Below are 20,660 nucleotides of genomic sequence, written 5' to 3'. Positions count from 1 at the left end.
TGTCCATGCTCATCTGCTTCCAGGCTATGAAAAGGAAAAGACGTTGGAGGGTTACCAATGGGATGCTCTTCTGGGCCAGGTCTGGAAGTAGCACACATGACTTTTGCAAGCCTTCTATTGACTAGATCTTAGTCACTTGGCCACCCCTGATCGAAAAGAAAGCTGGGAAATGTAGTATGCCCAGGAAGAATAATAATCTGGTTTGATGATGGCTAGCTAATCCCTACCCCAATAATAGGAGATCTGCCAGAAAACTGTAGCTAGAAGAATAATTCAGATTTCAAAAAATGGGGTTGAAATGGAGTTGAAGGATATAGAAACAAAATAGGTTGGAAACCACTTGGGAGGGGAAAAAGGAGGGGTCTGAACCTCATCTTCTTCTGCATATTAGGAAGGCATTTAGCAAATACACGTTGTTGATAAATGAGAACTGATGGATAATATCATTTAGTGGGTTCATACTTCTTCAGATAACTGAGTCCAGGGAATGGAATCACTGTCAGCCATGAAGGTGGTCTCTTGTGGTGTGCCTTAGGCCTCTCCTTGCCTGTGTCTCATTAAACATTTCTATGAACAGCTTGAATGGAGACAAATCTGTGCCTGATTCAGTGAAAGAGTTATGTAATGATACTGTGGGTAAAAGAACAAAGAGTAGTTTCAAAATGATCTCAGCAATCTAGAACATAGGTCAACAGAATTTTTCTGAGCATAGCAAGGGCATAAATAGTTTAGGCTTTTGGGCCTTAAGTTCTATGTCACAACTAGTCACCTCTGCTGCTATAGCCCCCAAAGCAGCCACACATAATACGTAAGAGAACCAGTGTGGCTATGTTCCAATAAAACCACATTCAAAAAAAGGTGCCAGGCCAGATTTGATCCATGGACCAAACTTTGCTGAACCCTGATCTAGAAGTGTAGGCTGACATCTGAAGGTAATAAATCTAAATTTATTCATTGAAGGCCAAAGAACAGTGGGCCTCACATGATGCATGAGTGATATCCTGCCTAATCACAGTAGAGCTCTAAGATAGGCATTATTTGCTCTTAGTTTACAGATGAAAAAGCTAAATCTCAAAAATAAATCGATAGTTTGACCTAGCTTTCATATCTGAGAAACACTTATGGGCCATCACGCCACTTCAGCAAATGTTTGGGGAAATTGAAAGCGTCACAATTAATTGCTTGGCCCCAGAGATGGAGCATTTCATGAGGCAGCACTCCCTGGAGGAAAGCCCTGGGTTCTTCTGGCTCTGTGAGGATTCAAGGATCTGACCTTGAGACTCACTTGATGAATCTGGGCCTTCGCTAACAAATCAATAAAAATAAATGGCTCAACTAGATAAACACCAAGGCCTCTCTCAGGTCTAATAAGGTTGGTATTAATATGTTAAGGGCATCTTGTGAAAGAAAACTGGGACTTTTCCTTTGTAGCTCTAAAAGCAATTCTTTTCAAACTTTTTCTATTAAGTTTTACATAAAACCAATACATACCAAAAATAGCATTTTATGGGCATATGTGTATTATAAATACATATATTGAATTAGGCTGATGTACATGAAATACCAGTTTTAAACCGGGAATGACAGATGATGGATGAATTCTTTTTAGCATCAGAGCCTCAGCATTCTGCTTACTGTGTTTTGGTTGTGTAATGTCAAGAAAATCCATATTCACATACATAGTTGAGATAAAAAAAGATGAAGTCTTTTTTTTTTTTTAAGATTTTATTTATTTGACAGAGAGAAAGCACAAGCAAGGGGGAAGGGTAGAGGGAGAGACGGACTCCTTGCTGAGCAGGGAGCCCAACATGGGACTCGATTCAGGACCCTGGGATCATGACCTGAGCCCAAGGCAGACGCTTAATTGACTGATCCACCTAGGCGCCCCAAGATGAATAGTCTTGCAACCTCAAAATACTTCTCAGAATATGAAAATGATGCAAGAGGCCTAGAAATAAAATGTACTAACTTCACAGCCGAAATCAGCTCTCTACAACATCCAGTTATCCCCCGATTTTTGAAAGTTCAGGTTACACCACTTCACCTTTACACAAGACCTACCTACCATAATGCCTCTTTTGGATAACCAAAAGAAATCCAAAGAGGATTTTTGCTCTTAGGGACAAAAGGCAAAAGTAAAAACAGCATTCAGCGTTTGTCTTGGAGCAAGTCTTTAAAGAGGCAGGCCTACCCACTGCAGAGAGAACAGCCCTGCAAAGCTCCTTCCCTGGGATCCACACTCAGCATCACAGCATCAAGCCATTGTAGCCTTGAACTGTGTGGGCATCTTTATCTGGATTTATTTTGTGCATCTGTTAACAGGATGTGTCCTAAGATATCAGCCAAGCCAAAGAGAGGTTATTTTTTTGGTTATTTTGGGAATGCTCAAAAACTTTTCCATATAAATTAATGGTAATTGCTTCTTCCTTTTATACCATTGTGGCTGATTAAAGGTTTCAGAGAAATGTCCCACTTTCAAATAGTCGGGGAACCTATATTAATTCAGCATATGTAATAAAAATAAATGTAAAGTAAGCATTTGTAATGCCTCGTATCAGAGCAGGCTAAGCTTGTGCTGTGGTGCCAAATGAACCCCAAACCTGGGTGGCTTGCTGTAATTAGTGTGTATTTCTCGATTTCTTGCTGATATTGTATGCCCAGTTCAGGCTGAGGTTAGGGGAGGAGTTCTGATCCACAAGGTTTTTCAGGCATCCAGGTTGTTAGAGATGGCGTCCCCATCTAGTAGCTGTACCATCTGGAGCTGGTGGTAGCTTTCATTGCTGAGGCAGGGGCAGAGGCATTTGGAGTGAGAAGCATTGCCTGGATTTTGAACAGAGGTCATTCTTTACACATGTGAGTAAATACATCACTTCTCCTCAATATTTGCCAAAACCAATCTTACGTATGGCCTTATTTCAGAAACTACTGTGTGATTCCCATGAGCTAAATATGCAGATGCACCCAGAAGAACTACAAAGGAGTAGGGCTCATAATTGGAGTAGGCCTTTGGCTCAGGTCATGATCCCAAGGTCCTGGGATCGAGCCCCACATCTGGCTCTCTGCTCAGCAGGAAGCCTGCTCCCCCCCACCTGCCTCCCTGCCTACTTGTGATCTCTGCCTGTCAAATAAATAAAATAAATATTTAAAAAAAGAACATGAAATATCAAAATTCTATCCAATAAACACAAATAAGAAGTTGCAGCAACATATAAAGAACTATTATAGATTTAAGAGACAAGTGGAACAAGGTGGAGAGGAAGAATCCAGAAAGGTAGAGACTAAAAGTATACTTCTTCATGGCTATGCATGTAGTCCCATCTGTAGAAGTAAATACTGTACTGCAACCCCACACAGAGTACACACAGAAAAAGAAACCTGCAATAGGAAGAGACTGCAAATATTTGCCTTCATACCATCACCCTTCTGTTTGGGATTTTGATTGGCTATTAATCCTAAAGACTTTTAAAGTCTTATTAAGTTTTCACAACTTTGGATATAAATGGTTAATGCAGGATATAAAAATAGTCCTCAAATAACTATATGGCAAGTTGATGTGAGTTATGGGGACTTAAGTTTCACTTAAAATTCTCAATGATGCTATTCCTAGGTCTTTGCTTGATTTGATTACCTACATATGTTTATTTGTTTTGTTTCTTTTGTTTGCTTTTTTTTTTTTTTTTTTTTTTTTTTTTGGTAAGTGTAGTAGTTGATATTTTTTGACACTTTTCAAATTAAGCAAAAGTTACTTGGTTTTTAAGTAGGGTTTGTAGTGATTGTATCCTGGATTTGCATCTACTAGAGGGGAATTTGTTTTTAATCAATATTAAGTTCTTTCCCATTCTGTCAAATTGAATCTTCATAATATACTTCTTGGTTTTTGATCACAGTTGTATCCAGACAATGATCTACATTCTTCCCCTCTGTGGTAATTTTGACACAGGTGATAGTCTCTTATGATAAGTTTGAATGCAAGTGTAACTCTTTTAATGGAGAAAGGAGTAGTAAGACTTTGAATACAGAAAGCATAACCAGTTTGGCTATCCACCAAGTTAGGCTTTAGGTTTACTAGCAGATGCAGATATACTATGGAAAACAGATTCATTCCTTTGTTTCTTAACGCTTACAAAAACTCTTGGCTTATTGGCAGCCTGCTTTATCAATTCCATCAGTGATTCTGCTTATCCCATCAGAAATTTGAGTGCTGATACTTCTATCCCATAAAATAGCTGCCAGTTAGATATTACATGATTTCCATGAATTGACAAACTTGTCCTTGAGAAATGAAGGCAAGTTAAAGACTTTCCAAATAAATAAAAGCTGGGGGAGTTCATCACTACTATATCCGCCCTTAAAAAAAAAAAAAAAAAGGCTAAAAGGAGTTCTTCAAGCTAAAATGAAAGGATGTTAATTGGTAACATAGAAACATATGAAAAGATAAAACACAATGGTAAAGATAGGTATATAGTGAAATTCAGAATACTCTAAGACTGTAACATGGTGATGTGTTAATCACTAACCCCTAGTGAAAAGGTTAAAGGACAAAAGTATTACAAATAAATTTGGCTATAATAATTTGGTAGTGGATACACAAAATAGAGGTAAATTGAGAGATCAAAAAACAAATGGGGGAGGGGTGAAAATGTAGAGGCCTTTTTTTTTTAAGATTTTATGTATATATTTGACAGAGAGAGAGAGAGAGAGAGCACAAGCAGGGGGAGCAGCAGAGGGGTAGGGACAAGCAGTCTCCTCAATGAGCAGGGAGCCCTAACATGGGGCTTGATCTCAGGATCCTGAGATCATGACCTGAGTGGAAGGTAGACACTTAACCTGACCGAGCTATCCAGGAGCCCCAAGAGTCTTTACATGCTCTTGAAATTAAGTTATCAGCTTAAAATAATCTGTTATGTTTTACGTGAAACTCATAGTAACCAGAAAGCAAAAACCTATAGCAGATAGATACTCATAAGATAAAAAGAATGAAATAAAAAGCATACCACTATGGAAATCTATCAGTTTACAAAGGAAGACAGCAAAAGAGGACAAAAGGAACAAAGGAACTAAGTAACAGTCAAAAAAACAATAATGTGGCATCAGTAAGCCCTTACTTATCAGATCTTTACCTGTTAATTTAAATGTAAATGTATTAAATTCTCTAATCAAAAGGGATAGAGGGGCTGAATGAATTAAAAAAAAAAAAAACCAACAAGATCCAACCATATGTTGCCCACAAGAGACTGACATCAGCTTCAGGGATCACATAAAAGTGAAGAGATGGAAAAGGATAGTCCATGCAAATGGAAAGCAAAAGAGAGCAAGAGCAGCTATACTTAAGGTAGACAAAATAGAATTTAAGTCAAAAACCATAATGAGAGACAAAAGAAGGTCATTATAATATGACAAAGATGTCAATTTCATTAAAAAAATATAATAATCATTAATATAGATACACCTGTATTGGAGCATCTAAATATAATTTTTTTTTTAAGATTTTACTTATTTATTTGAGAGCGAGAGAGAGTGAGAGGGAACATGAGAGGGGAGAAGGTCAGAGGGAGAAGCAGACTCCCCACAGAGCTAGGAGCCCAATGTGGGACTCAATCCCAGGACTCCGGGATCATGACCTGAGCTGAAGGCAGTGGCTTAACCAACTGAGCCACCCAGGCACCCCTAAATATACTTTTTAAAATGTGAAGGGAGATGTGAAGAGAGAAACAGGTAACAATACAGTAAGAATAAGGGACTTTAATATCCCATATTCAACAAGAGATGGATTAGCCAATCAGTCAGCCAACATTGGTTTTAAGCTACACATTAGACCAAATGGACCTAACAGAACCTATGCAGAACATTCCATCCAACAACAGCAGAATACACATTCTTCTCAAGAACACATCAAATAGTCTCCAGAACAGATCATATGTTAAGTCACAAACAAGTCTCAGTAAATTTAAAAGGGTTGAAATCATATAAAATATCTTTCCCAACCACAATGGTATGAAACTAGAAATCAGTAACAGTAAGAAAATTGGAAAAAATTCATAACTCATAAATATTTGTAAATTGAACAACACACTCTTGAACCAGTGGGCCAAAGGGGAAATCAAAAAGTATCTTGAAACAAATGAAAATGAAAATACAACATACCCAAACTATTAGAAACAGCAAAATCAGTACTGTGAGATAATTTTATAGAAAATTTTAAGAAAAAAGAAAGATTTCAAATAAACAACCTAACTTTATACCTCAAAGAACTAGAAAAAGAACTTTGAACAAACTTGTTCAAAAGTTAGAAGGAAGGAACAAAAGATCAGAGCAGCAAAATGAAATAAAGACCAGCAAAAAATAGAGATCAATGAAATTAAATGTTGGTTTTTTGAAAAGACAAACAAAAGTGACAAACCTTTAGCTGGGCTAAGAAAAAGAATAAACAGCTATAAATAAATTTAGAAAGAAAGAGGAGCCATTACAACTGATAACAAACAAATATAAAGGTTCATAAGAGACCAGTGTGCCCAGAATTGGATTACCTGGGAGAAATGGATAAATTCCTAGAAATCTACAACCTACTCAAATTGAACGATGAAGAAATAGAAAATCTGAACAGGGGTGTCTGGGTGGCTCAGTCGTTAAGCGTCTGCCTCTGGCGGCTCAAGTTATGATCCCAGGGTCTGGGGATCAAGCCTGCATTGGGCTCCCTGTTCAGCGGGGAGTCCGCTTCTCTCTCTCCTACTCCCCCTCTTGTGTTCCCTCTCTTGTTGTGAGTCTCTCTCTGTCAAATAAATAAATAAAATCTTTAAAAAAAAAAAAAGAAGGAAAGAAAGAAAATCTGAACAGACCAAATGTGAGTAAGGAGACTGAATCAGTTATCAAAAATATCACAAAAAGAAAAAAAAAAAAAAAAAAAGCCCAGGACCAGATGGCTTCAATGGAGAATTCTGCCAAATATTTAAAGAATTAACACCAGTTCTTAAACTTTCCCAAAAAATGGAAGAGGAGGGAACACTCCGGAACTCGTTTTATGAGGCCAGCATTATCCCCAATACCAAAGCCAGATAAGGAGTCCGGAGGAAAGGAAACTACAGAACAGTATCTCTCATGAATATTGATGCAAACATTTTTCACAAAATACTAGCAAACCAAATTCAACAGCATAATAGAAAGATCATATACCATGATCAAGTGGGAATTAACCCTGAGATACAAGAATGGTTCAATATATGCAAATCAATAAATGTTATATATATGCCATATTAATAGAATGAAAAATAAAAATCATACAATCATCTCAATAAATGCAGAAAAACAGTTGACAAAATTCATTATCCCACCATGGCAAAAGCTCTCAATAAATCTGGGTATGGAAGGAAGGTATCTCAACATAATAAAGGCCATATATATGACAAGCCCATTATCATTGTACTCAATGGTGAGAGTTTGAAAGTTTTTCCTCTAAGATCAGGAAGAAGACAAGGGTTTCCACTCTCAACAGTACTGAAAGTTCTAGCCAGAGCATTCAGGCAAGACAAAGAAATAAAATGCAACCAAATATGAAAGGAGGAAATGCAATTGTCTGTATTTGCAGAACATGATCTTATATACAGAAAATCCTAAAGACTTCATGAAAATATTGTTAGAACTAATAAATGAATTTTATAAAGTTGCAGGATACAAATCAACATAGAAAATCAGTTGCATTTATATAGACTAACCATGAATTATCCAAAAAAGAAATAAAGCAAACCATTTGTAATAGCATCAAAAACAGCAAAATGCTGAGCAATAAAGTTAACCAAAGAGGTGAAGGAGCTCTACTGTGAAAACTATAAGACGTTGAGGAAGAAATTGGACATAAAAAAAATAAATGGAGGGGCGCCTGGGTGGCTCGGTGGATTGGGCCTCTGCCTTCAGCTCAGGTCATGATCTCAGGGTCCTGGGATCGAGCCCCGCATCGGGCTCTCTGCTCGGCGGGGAGCCTGCTACCCCCTCTCTCTCTGCCTGCCTCTCTGCCTACTTGTGATCTCTCTCTCTGTCAGATAAATAAATAAAATCTTTAAAAAAAAGAAATGGAAAGGTATTCTGTGTTCAAGTATTAGAACAATATTGTTAAAATGTCTTTACTACCTTAAGTGTTCTACATATTCATTGCAATCCCTCAAAAATCCAGTGGCATTTTCATAGAAATAAACCAAACAATCCCCAAATTAATATGGAATTACAAAAGACCCTAAATAGCCAATCCTGAAAAAGGAGAAAATTGAACACATCAAACTTCCTGATTTTAAATCATATTACAAAGCTATAGTAATCAGAACAGTATAGTACTGCCATAAAAACAGACACATAGACCAATGGAACAGAATCAAGAGCCCAGAAACAAACCATCCATATACTGTTAATTAATATTTGACAAAGGAGCCAAGAATATTCACTGAGGAAAGGACAGTCTCTTTAATAAATGGTATTGGGGAAATTGGATAGTCACACACAAAAGAATGAAATTGAGTTTCTAACTTATACAATACACAAAAATTAACATGAAATGGATTAAAGATGCAAATGTGAAACCTGAACCTATAAAACTCCCAGAAGAAAACACATGGACAAAAGCTCCTTGACATTGGTCCTAGCAATGATTTTTTGGATATGATACTAAAAAGGCAAGAGTAAAAGCAAAAACAAACCAGTAGGACTGTATCAAACTAAACCTCTTATGCACAGCTAAGGAAATCATCAATAAAATGAAAACCCAACCTAAAGAATGGGAGAAAACCTTTGCAAACCATTTATCTGATAAGGAGTTAATATCCAAAATACATAAGGAACTAAAAATTCAATAGCAAAAACAAAAAACAAGAGAACCAAAAGAATCCAATGAAAAAAATGGGTGGAAGACTTCAAGAAACATTTTTCTAAAGAAGATATACAAATGGCCAACAGGTACATGAAAAGATGTCCAACATCACTAATCATCAGAAAAATGCAAATCAAAAGCACAATGAGATATCAGCTCACAACAATTAAAATGACTATCCATCAAAACAAGAAGAGAGAGCAAGTATCAGTAAGGTTGTGGACAAAAGGGAACCTGTGCTCCATTGGTAGGAATGTAGATTAGTAAAGCCATTGTGGAAAACAGTATGGAGGGTCCTCAAAAAAAAAAATAAATCTAGAATTACCATAAGATCTAGCTGTTTCACTTCCGGGTATATATCTGAAGGAAATGAAATCACTATCTTAAAGAAATATTTGAACTTCCATTGTCACTGCAACATTACACAGTAGCCGGGACATGGAAACAACCTAAATGTCCATCATTGGATAAATGGATAAAGAAGATTCTCTCTCTCTCTCTCTCTCTCTCTCTCTCTCTCTCTCTCGTGTATGCGCGCGCACACACACACACACACACACACACACACACACACACCCCTGGAATATTACTCAGCCATTAAAAAAAGAAGGTTATCCTGTCATTTGCAACAACATGGATGAACATTGAGGGCACTATGCTAAGTGAAACAAAAGTCAAAGAAAGATAAATACTGTATGATCTCACTCACATGTGGAATCTAAAAAAGGTGAACTCAGAAACAGAGATTAGAATTGTGGTTGCCAGGTGCTGGGGGTTGGAATTAGTGAGATGTTATTCAAATGATACAAACTTCTGATTTTAAGATGAGAAATTCTGAGGCTTCAATGTGTAGCATGGTGACTATAGGAAACAGTCACCATTATATGCTTGAATATTACTGAGAGAGTAAATCTTAAATGTTCTCACCACATACAGAAAAGCAATGTGTGCATTGATGGAGGTGTTAACTAACCTTATTGTGGTAGTCATTTTGCATTATATCAAATCAACACATTATATACCTTAAACTTACATTATTATACATATAGGGAAATGAAAACATATGTCCATAAAAAATTTGTACACAGATGTTTATAGCAAAATTCTTCATAATAGCCACAAATGAGAACAATCCACATGCCCATCAACTTAATGAATAGATAAATAAAATGTGATATATCCATACAGTGTCATATTATTCTCAATAGAAAGGAATAAAATAATAATAAATGTTATACCATGAATAAGCCTCAGAAACATTATGCTAAGTGAAAAAAGTCAGATACCAAACACCAGATAGTATATAATTCCATACGTATGAAATATCTATAAAAGGTAAATCCATAAAGACGAATGGTAGATTAGTGGTCACCAACTCCTGGGAGTGGGGGCATGGGGAGTGACTGCAAATAGGTAAGAGGTTTCTTTTTGGGGTGATAGAAATGTTGAAAAATTAGATTTTTGGTAATGGTTTAACAACTGTGTACATGTACAATATCTGTTGAATTGTATGCCTTTAACAGGTGGATTATATGGTTTGTAAATCATACCTCAATAAATATAATTTCTCTTAATAATTTTTTTAAGGAATTTATTTATTTGAGAGAGAGAGAGGGACAGGTTGAGAGAGCACAAGGAGTGGGGTGGGGAAAGGAAGAAGCAGGCTCCCTGCTGAGCAGGGAGCCTGATGCAGGGCTTGATCCCAGGACTCTGGGATCAAGACCTGAGCAGAAGACAGATGCTCAACCACCTAGGGATCCCAATAGATATATTTTTAAATGAGGTAAAGGTTGCTAGGGGAGGCAGACATGGTATAAGAAAACTTTTTTTTTTTAAGGATGGAAAGGATTTCTGTGAATGATATAGGTAGGAAAAGGGGAAGAATCCAGAGTGAAGAGAGAGAAAATAATACAAGGAAGAAGTAATAACATTGACAAGTCAAAGGCAATATAAACCAGACTAAGATCAAGAGTTCATTTGGAGGGGTGCCTGGATGGCTCAGTTGGTTAAGCATCTGCCTTTGGCTAGGATCATGATGTCAGGGTCCTGGGATGGAGTCCTGGCTCAGCAGGAGAGGGGAATCTGCTTGTTCCTCTGCAGCTCCCTGCCCCCACCCCCGTCCCTACCAGTACCCCCCCTCCGTTTGTGAGCGCACTTTCTCTCTCTCTCCTTCTCTCAAATAAATAAATTTTTTTAAAAAGTTAATTTGGAGAGGGAATGGCAGTAACAGAAGTTACTTCTGAGGCAAAGTAAAAGGAGATGAGCTTGTTGTAGATTGAAGAGAAAAAGAAAAGTGAGAGGGTTCATATTTGATGGCCTAATGACTTCTCACGCAGAAGGCAAGGTAACATATTAGAGTGATGAATTTAGTAACTTCAGACAACAAATGTGAAGAATAAGAAAGAAAGCTGATTGATTATATGAGTAAAAGGATTTTGGAGACATTAAGGGCTTACTTGAGTTTAAATCAAAATTTGTAAAGCACATAATCATCAAGTTTACACATTTTTTTCCTCCAACAGCTCTAGCTTTCCATGAAACAGAAGCAGAAAAAAACTCATGGGCCAACTGCCTCTAAACCTGTATTCGAACTGATAAGAGTACAGGTTCCTGCTTAGGTTGGATGTAAAAGTGCAGATTCGATGAAGCGTAAAAAACTCAGACACTATTTGGATATGATTATCACAAACTAAATTAGATATTTCTATATGTGAAACATATTTTAGAAAAAGAATTTCAATTTAGTCAATCAGAATTAGACTTAAGTCATTCCAATTTTTTTTTTAAAGATTTTATTTATTTATTTGACAGAGAGAGAGATCACAAGTAGGCAGAGAGGCAGGCAGAGAGAGGAGGAAGCAGGCTCCCCGCCAGGCAGAGATCCCAATGCGGGACTCGATTGCAGGACCGTGAGATTATGACCTGAGCCTAAGGCAGAGGCTTTAACCCACTGAGCCACCCAGGTGCCCCTCCAATTTGATTTTTAAGCTTACTGAGCCTCTGTGAGATTTCAGAAGTGGTGCTAAGGGTGGTAATGCTTCCTTATCAAAAAGAAAACTCAGAAAAACTAGGAGCCACCTACCATTCTACCAGGTGGGTCCGGTAAGAGCTCCAGAACATCTGAATACAGGGATGATTGGTGGATATGTAGATTTCTGGGTCCTTTCTCACAAACACTGAGTTACACCCTGGGGGTACAGCCCAAACATTGTGTATTTTTTTTAAGATTTTATTTATTTATTTGACAGAGATCACAAGTAGGCAGAGAGGCAGGCAGAGAGAGAGGGGGAAGCAGGTGCCCTGCTGAGCAGAGAGCCCAACTAGGAGCTCTATCCCAGGACCCTGAGATCATGACCTTGACCCCAGCCAAAGGCAGAGGCCTTAACCCACTGAGCCACCCAGGCGCCCCAAACATTGTGTATTTTTAACCGGGTATAAAGGGGATGATATTGTTAAAATGGTGAAGTTTTTTCTAGTAAGAATTTAAGCTGAAAGGCAGTGGTGGGGAAAAGATCATTTTGAAAGAGGGAAGAGGGGTTAATCTTTATGGTTCGGCAAAAAGCTGAAGTTCCTGAAGGCTTTTCTGGACTCCATAAAATCTTCAACTCTTAAGTAATTCAAACCTTTTCTTCACATACATTAATAAATTGGTAATTCTAAGAAAGAGTTTATTTAATGCATGCGAAAAACTAAAAGTAATATAAACAGATATGAAAGGACAGGAATAACCAAATCTCAGTAAATGTCAAAAGTCATTACTTCTTCTCTGCCTAAAGAATAAGGTTGCAGGGGCGCCTGGGTGGCTCAGTGGGTTAAAGCCTCTGCTTTCTGCTCAGGTCATGATCCCAGGGTCCTGGGATCGAGCCCCACAGCGTGTTCCCTGCTCAGCAGGGAGCCTGCTTCCCTCTCTCTCTCTGCCTGCCTCTCTGCCTACTTGTGATCTCTGTCAAATAAATAAATAAAATATTAAAAAAAAAAAACGAATAAGGTTGCACACTAAAACCCTTAATTACCTTGCTTTATAGGACCAGATTCATGAAATGTCAAACTCTTAACAGTTCATAATGTCACAACGAACTTAAAATGTGACTATTAATGCTTTATTCTTCGAATATGGTCTCATAATGCTTAGTAAGAAGCATCTTATCTAAGTTGGTTTTAACTACAAAGTTTTGCCTTAAAGCCACCTTCCCTCCTTCCTCCCTACCCCCACAGAGCCCTCAAAATAACAAGCTGCAAAAGTTTTTAATTGTGCCCCTCCCCCCCCCCACACAAACTTTTTGACACTTCTCTTCTAGGCCCCCAAACTCTACGTAACTCCAGCAGAGCCTCCCTGGGCCATTTTTATCCTCTGCTCCGCTGTAGGGCCCCAAAGCTCAACCTCCCCCGCTTTCCCCAGCAGTCCTGAAAGTCCGGTCGGGTCCGGACGGGGCGGGGCAGGGCGGGGCAGGCCTGCTCCATTGGAGCCGGACGGGGGGTGGAGGAGCAGATAGGACGGGTCCGGCTTGCTTAAAAGCCGCCAGCTTTTCGTCCCTGCATCTACTCCAGGAAGATTTCATCTACTTTACAAGCGAAGTTTTGCCCGACTTGGCGTTTGGAAGCAACAAGAATAACTTTTCAAAAACTTTTGCCCCCCTATCTGCTCCCGCCACCCCCGACGCATAGTTTCCTGATGGTCCGCCCCCGGGCCAAGCTAGGGAAGCCCCCTCCCCCTCCCCGCCTCCTGTGAGGCGCGCGGAGCCACCGCCCCCGGTCGGGTCGCCGGGGCGGGCGGCCTCGCACCCAGTGGCTGCCGCCGCCGTGAAAACCGTCGGCCTCCTGGGCCCCTGCCCCGCGGCAGCATGGACTACCTGACCACATTCACGGGGAAGAGCGGGCGCCTTCTGCGGGGCACTGCCAACCGCCTGTGGGGCTTCGGGGGTGGCGGCGAAGCCCGGCAGGTGCGCTTCGAGGATTACCTGAGGGAGCCAGCCCAGGGGGACCCCGGGTGCGGGTCCCCGCCCCACCGGCCCCCGGCGCCGTCCAGCCCGGAGGGACCTGGTGAGCCCAGCCTTCCTTCGCCTCCCGCGCGGCCGACCCGAGCTGAGGGCTGGGGCGGGAGTGGGGGCGGCGGAGGTCAGGGCCCGGGGTGGGAGTGCGCGGCCCCGGCTGGCGCCGCTCGTGAACTGGGTGGGCGGGGGTCGCTCTGCAGGGCGTTGGCAGGTGTGGCTGGGCGGCCAGCGGGGAGGGGTGAGGGGGGAAGGACTCGCTCTGCTCTAGGGACGGAAGACTTTTCGGCAGTCTGCGTCGTAGCTTTTCCTGCTCTGCTCTGCTCTTCCTGCTTTCTTCACCTAGTCTCGACTTTCTTTACCCCGCCGAGTACTTGGACGGTCTGATCCATTCTTTTTTTCCCTCCCACTGGGAGGTGACTATTGAACCAATTATGATGCCGGTGTTTTTCGTCTTTGAGGTAATCAAGATCGCCTTGCCGGGTTTGGTGTTCTGGTTTGGGTCAGTTTTTATTTGAAATTTGTCAACTGTTAAGATTCACTTAGTATTACTTTGGGAAAGAAAATGCTTAATTTACACCGGAACATAGATTGATTTTTGTGCCATATACTTTGAAAGGCTGCGTATAGTCTTGAGAGGGCAGAACTTGGCAGACTATTTTTTCCCTCAATGACAAGTATACCCACTCTTGTGTTTTTTTTATTTTTTTATTTTTTCCATCATAACGACTTCGTAGTGTTCTGTCAAAAAAAAAAAAGTCATAAAGGCACGATACTGATATCTTAGGGAATTTTAAATTGTTCGTTGAAGAGGTACTGCATATGAGAACTTCTCCAGTGTCATTGGCCTCCTCTAAGTTATTAAGTGGCAGACCTCTCTTAGTCATTTATATTTTATTTTTGTTATTCTAATATACATTTTGGTGTTCTGAGAGTAAACTACCAGCATTAGAGAGTTTAGAAAATAGAGGAAAGCTCACAGTGTAAAAATCTATCCATAGCCCCACATCCTGCCGTTCATTTTAAAGCAGTGAAACAGTGGAGACATCTATTGTCCAGTGTGTGTAGGTGTGTAATTTAAACTTTGAAGAAACTTGAATATTAAAGTCTTAATTTTAGCATGGTCCCTTTAAATAACTTTTCCTCACTTTACATAACATATCGTCTTTAGTATTCCTGTTTATGGAATTAAAAGATGAAAAAGTGGGAGGATACTATATTCCTCCTTGGAAGTGTTAACCAGATGCAGAATTCTCCTGAAGGAGGGACCAAGGATGAGGATGGAACCTTTTAAGTGTTTGAATAAGGGATTTTTAAAATGAGTCTTTAGTTGCCTGATTGAAAACAAATGATAGGTGACCAGCCTCTAGATCTGAGACTCTGCTCAGCAGGGAGCCTGCTTCTCCCTCTCTGCCTGCCTCTCTGCCTACTTGTGATCTCTGTCTGTCAAATAAATAAATTAAAAAAAAAAAAAAACATATGAATAGACATATTCATATGATTCAGAGATATGTGGTGAAACTTAACCAGGAAGGAATATGATCAGTATTTTAATAAGCACAAACATAAACACCAGATTCATTTATTCAAAGACGTTTATTGAGCAGACTGCTATAGCTGACGCTCTCCTTCATAGTCGCAGTTTTAAAATTCCTCTTCTGTTGAGGCTGCCTTATCAACTCATGGCACACTGGTTAATATTTATGGTGCTCCCAGATCTCTGACACAAGTTAGGCCTTGTGATGTCCCAGTTATGACCACACTGAGGTGGGCAGGTACATCCTGTCATTAACTTGCTGAAAGAATTTGTACATTTACTTAATTTCTTTGGTTCTATATTTCCTTGTTTATAAATGAGACTGATTAGATGATCCCAGAGGGTCTCAATTTTGGAGCTCTTTTTCATTTAGAACACAACAAGTGAAAATGATGGATGGTAGATCTAGAAAATAGCATTTGGGTATAAAAACATTGTGGGTCTATGAAGTTATGCCTACAGAGTTCTAAAGGCAGTTCAAGAAATAAGTGCTCCAGCAATAATTTGATCACCATTTTTAGAATAAGTATAGCTTCCTAGATTGACTCCTTTGAGAGGCAACATGTATATATACAAGTGAAAAACAGGTGGTGTTTTATTTCTAGTTAGCCTTTGCTTAAATGAGAACTCTTTTTTTGCAGCTACTTACCCAATGGATTTGGCTATAGGATTTTTCTTTTTCTTTTTCTTTTCTTTCTTTCTTTCTTTTATTTTTTTTTTTTTTTTTAGTATTTCTGTCTTTTGGTATGAGTATTAGTCTGTTTGAAAGATTTCTTTTGCCCTTTCTGCTTGTGACTACCTTTATTTCAGATTTTTGTAACAGCTGCTTAAGATTCCTATCGTCACTCACCCCTGCCTTCAATTCTTTAAAATGTCCTGTGTACTATCGCAGTATTTCTTGTACAGACACATCCACGCTTGTAAATTGACTGCACTCCAGGACCCTGTTGTAGTGATCTTGCCCCGTTTTGGGTTCAGTAATGATGTTGATAAAATACCTTTACTGTTGACATATTAAGGATGAATTAGATAAAATTCTGGTCAAATGTTTTTGATTTCACTCTTTCTATAAACAAACCACTTGCTATACTGTTAGTGTTACTGATGACTTTACTCCTTTCCTAGGTGGCTGCTTTTGCTCTTCTAGCTTTTAGTGTTTTCTGACTCCATCATTATATAGTTTCCCGGAAAAAAACATAAATGGAACTTAGACACATTAAGGAGCTTATCACACCATTTGCTTTAGTTAATAACAATTACAAAGAAAACATGTTATGCTGCAATTCTTATTTCTGCCTAGAGTGAACTAGGACTTGATTCAAGAAAAATTTTTGGACCTTGAGTATAGTTCTTGTTTGGGAGCATGACCATAAGCCTATACTATGTAGCCTTTATTTATTTATTTTTTTTTTTCATTTTTTAAAAATTTAAAATCAATTAGTTAACATACAGTGTTAACATAGAGTTTAATGATTTATCAGTCACATGTTACACCCAGTGCTCATTACATCAAGTGCCCTCCTTAATGCCCATCACCCAATTACCCCATCCCCCCACCCACCTCCCCTCTAGCTATCCTCAGTTTGTTTCCTACAGTTAAGAGTCTCTTAGGATTTGTCTCCCTCCCTGATTTTCTCTTATTTTTCCCTCCTTTGTTTCTTAAATTCCACCTGAAATCATAGGATATATGTCTTTCTCTGACTTGTTTCACCTAGCCTTTAAAAGTACTCACTTTACTGGGTCATACAGTAAAAAATACATGTAAATAAGTAGATTTATCAAGTTAAAGTCTCAGCTTACTGTGATTAGTTATCATAAACTGCCCTGCTATGTCAACTCTGTTTTCTTGCTTGGTGACAGTATCCTTTAAATACATCTCACTCTGTCCTATTTAAAATTTATATTCATTTAGTTTTAGTGGTTAAAACACTAGCTTTCAGGAGGAAACAGCAACAAAAATAATAGTTGCCAGAAACATTGGGCAGGCACTATCAAATAATTAATCCGAGTAACAACTCTATAAGATAGATACTGTTATCCCATTTTTCTGATGAAGAAACTGAGCCAGACAAAGAAATAAGGGATGTAAAATCCATTTGAGTGTTATCTTCATATTTCTAAGAGTGATGACCATGTTAGGGCCATCACTCTTAGATGTGAGAAGAATGCAGATGTGAGAAGAATGTGAGAAGAATGCAGAGCTCTATCATGTATGATGTTAAATATTGTTAAATTAAATGATGTTGAGTTAAAACAAGTTAAATCAGGTAAAGGATAGGATAGGTTGTCATTGAAGCTATGGTAATAGTTTATTTTGAACCCATGAAAGACCAAGTGGCTCTAAAAGATTTGGAGGACCAATTGTTGCAGTAACTATTAAAAAACCCCCAAAACTCACAGTGTTGGTTGGTGGAGGAGAGTGACCTTAGATGTCTGCAGTCTTAGTATCATTGCTTAAAGTAGACGGAGGGGTAGATGAGGGAGAAGAACTTCACCTTGATAAACAATCTCACTCTGCTCTCATGGTAACAGATGGTAAGTTTGAGCTCATCATATTTTTTCCTTAAACATGAGGTAGATTTCCCTATTTTAGAATCACTGCTCATCTCACAGGACAGCTAAACTGAAATCTTTTGTATTAACTGTGGGGGTTTTTTTGTTGTTTTTTGTTTTGTTTTTTAAAGATTTTATTTATTTATTTGACAGAGATCACAAGTAGGCAGAAAGAGGGGCAGGCAGAGAGAGAGGGGGAAGCAGGCTCCCCGCTGAGCAGAGAGCAGGATCCCAGGAGCCTGGGATCATGACCTGAGCGGAAGGCAAAGGCTTCCACTGAGCCACCCAGGTGCCCCTGTATTATCTGTGTTTTTGGACAAAAGTGTCTCTGAATATTTGACACTACAGTAAAACAATGATTCTCAGACTTGTGTCAGAATCACCTGAAAATCTAGTTAAAACACAAATGAGGGGCTGCTTCCCAAGAAACTCTGATTTGGTACTTCTGGGTTGGGCCCCATAATTTGCATTTCTTTCTTTTTTTTTTTTTAAAGATTTTATTTATTTATTTGACACAGAGAGAGAATGCAAGCAAGGGGAGAGGAAGAGGGAGAAGCAGGCTTCCCGCTGAGCAGGGAGCCTGATGTAGGGCTCGATCCCAGGACTCTGGGATCAAGACCTGAGCTGAAGGCAGACGCTTAATGACTGAGCCACCCAGGTGCCCCCATAATTTGCATTTCTTACAATTTACCAAGTAGTACTGGTGCTAATGGTCTAAGGACCACACATTGAGAATTTCCTTAATGGGTCTTTTTTCCATGGTAAGGTTAGGAGTAAGTACAGGTAATATATTTCATTTATTAAATGCTTAGTACTAATATTTTTTTAATTAAGTTTAGGAATAATCAGTGTATTTGGTCTTTAAAATACTGTGTTTCAGGGCACCTGTGTTGCTTAGTTGGTTAAATGTCCCTCCCACTTGATTTCGGCTCAGGTCATGATCTCGGTGTGGTGAGATCACGCCCCATGTCAGGCGTCAGGCCCAGTACAGAGTCTGCTTAAGATTCTTTCTCTCTCTCTCAAAAAAAAAAATTGTGTTTCAGAGAATTAGGCCTATTAGAGTACGTACAGATTAGTCTTGTAAATACAATTTAAAATGAGTATTTGTGTAATTGTTTTTGAAATTGAAAGGTGCAAGTATTTAGTAGGCTAAATTTAGAAACTGAGAATAGTTAGAACTTAATTATATTTAAAACTTGATTCTAATGTATTTACCTACAGTTACATTCTTAGAAAGGTTTACTTGTTAGAGGCAATTTAAGTGTTTAAAATAGAATATAGTAAATTTATAAATGCAGTTTAAGTAAGAAAATTTAATTACCCAGGTTTATAAATAGGATTATTTAAGGATATTTAGTTTGTTTTCTGTTTGAGTTAATCAACTATAAGAAGTACCCTGGGAAGTGTATTAGGAGTTACTAGATAGATAAATAAAATGCACTTTATAGTTGAAGGCTTAAGGGAAAGCTAGGTTTTTATATTTGTACTTTAATAAGTGAAACATTAAAAAGTAAAGTAACTACAATAGTTTTTTGTTTATAAAGGCTCTCTTTGTGGTCACCAACAAACTTACAGTACGAGACTCTTGATAAATTTTCTTGAACAAAAAAGGGGCATATTTTAAGATCAAATTCTTGCGTTAGAGAAAGGTCCAAAATTTGCCTTTGTTTTCTAGCAGTCAGTGAAAAAAGGGAAATGTAACCAGACGTAAATTAATGTCCCTAAGATAAATGTATTGCTTAGACAGGCAGGAGAAACACAAACTAAATTTTTAATTTTCCTTAAACTAAAGTAGCCACATGTGGGCCTTACTGCTATCATATTGGATGATTCAGAAATAGAGTCCAGAATCCAGATTCCTTAACACGATTCCTTACTATTTACGTTTCAAGTGCTTAATAGCCACATTTGCCTAGTGGCTGCTATAACGGATAACACAAATATAGAACACTTCCATCATTGCTGAAAATTCCATTCACTGCAGGAATATCACTATTGGTGGTAGAATAATGAGAAATTCTCATGGAACTCCAATATAGCAAAAAGTATCCTTACCATCTTTATATTAAATATAGCCTCTAATTTCAAAAAGCTACTTTTTAACACCATCCTTTAGTGTGGTTCAGTGGTATAACAACGAAGTGCAAGTTAATAAAAGCAGTTCTGACAGGGCCAAAGCAATTAATACAGATACATAGTTAATCAGATGGTGTATCTTAACTGAGGGGTAGGTGCTAGATTGTAAACTACAGATTTTAGATCATACATAAAATCTAGATTTTAGATTTCCAGAGCAGTGCTACTCAATAGAATTTTCTACAGAAATAAAATTTTAATTAAGTATTTAGTTTTAAGGGGCGCCTGGGTGGCGCAGTGGGTTAAGCCGCTGCCTTCGGCTCAGATCATGATCTCAGGGTCCTGGGATCGAGCCCCGCATCGGGCTCTCTGCTCAGTGGAGAGCCTGCTTCCCTTCCTCTCTCCCTGCCTACCTCTCTGTCTACTGTGATCTCTGTCTGTCAAATAAATAAATAAAATCTTTTAAAAAAAAAAGTATTTCGTTTTCAGCCTTACTTGCCTTCTGCAGGCACTCAGAAGAAGCCTTAAGGCTAGTGGATACTATATTGGATAACACAGATATAAACTATTTCTATCACTGCAGAAAGTCATTGGAAAGCACTCTTGTAGAGCAATGGGTCTCAACACTGGCTGCACATTAGAATTTCCTGGGTAG

The 20,660-nt window shown here is 38.7% G+C and overlaps 1 protein-coding gene across 5 annotated transcripts in view; it reads left to right on the top strand.

Annotated features, from left to right (window-relative positions):
- LOC111146578 (oxidation resistance 1) overlaps positions 1-20,660 on the top strand; it is a 350,514-nt gene that overhangs the window by 261,639 nt on the left and 68,215 nt on the right. The window contains exon 1 of one of the 5 annotated variants that reach the window (XM_022502187.1): positions 13,674-13,791. The exons of 3 other annotated variants lie outside the window; for them this stretch is intronic. Coding sequence is in view for 1 of the 2 variants with exons in the window: in XM_022502186.1 (XP_022357894.1) it covers positions 13,693-13,891 (199 nt within the window). In the remaining variant the exon portion in view is untranslated. Of the gene's footprint in view, positions 1-13,673; positions 13,892-20,660 lie in introns of those variants that run through there. One more of the 5 variants, XM_022502186.1, reaches the window with a different exon arrangement.

Source organism: Enhydra lutris, unplaced genomic scaffold (assembly GCF_002288905.1).
Source record: "Enhydra lutris kenyoni isolate GAN:26980312 unplaced genomic scaffold, ASM228890v2 scaffoldscaffold14, whole genome shotgun sequence".
NCBI lineage: Eukaryota > Metazoa > Chordata > Mammalia > Carnivora > Mustelidae > Enhydra > Enhydra lutris.
This window is presented reverse-complemented; position numbering and strand designations above follow the sequence as displayed.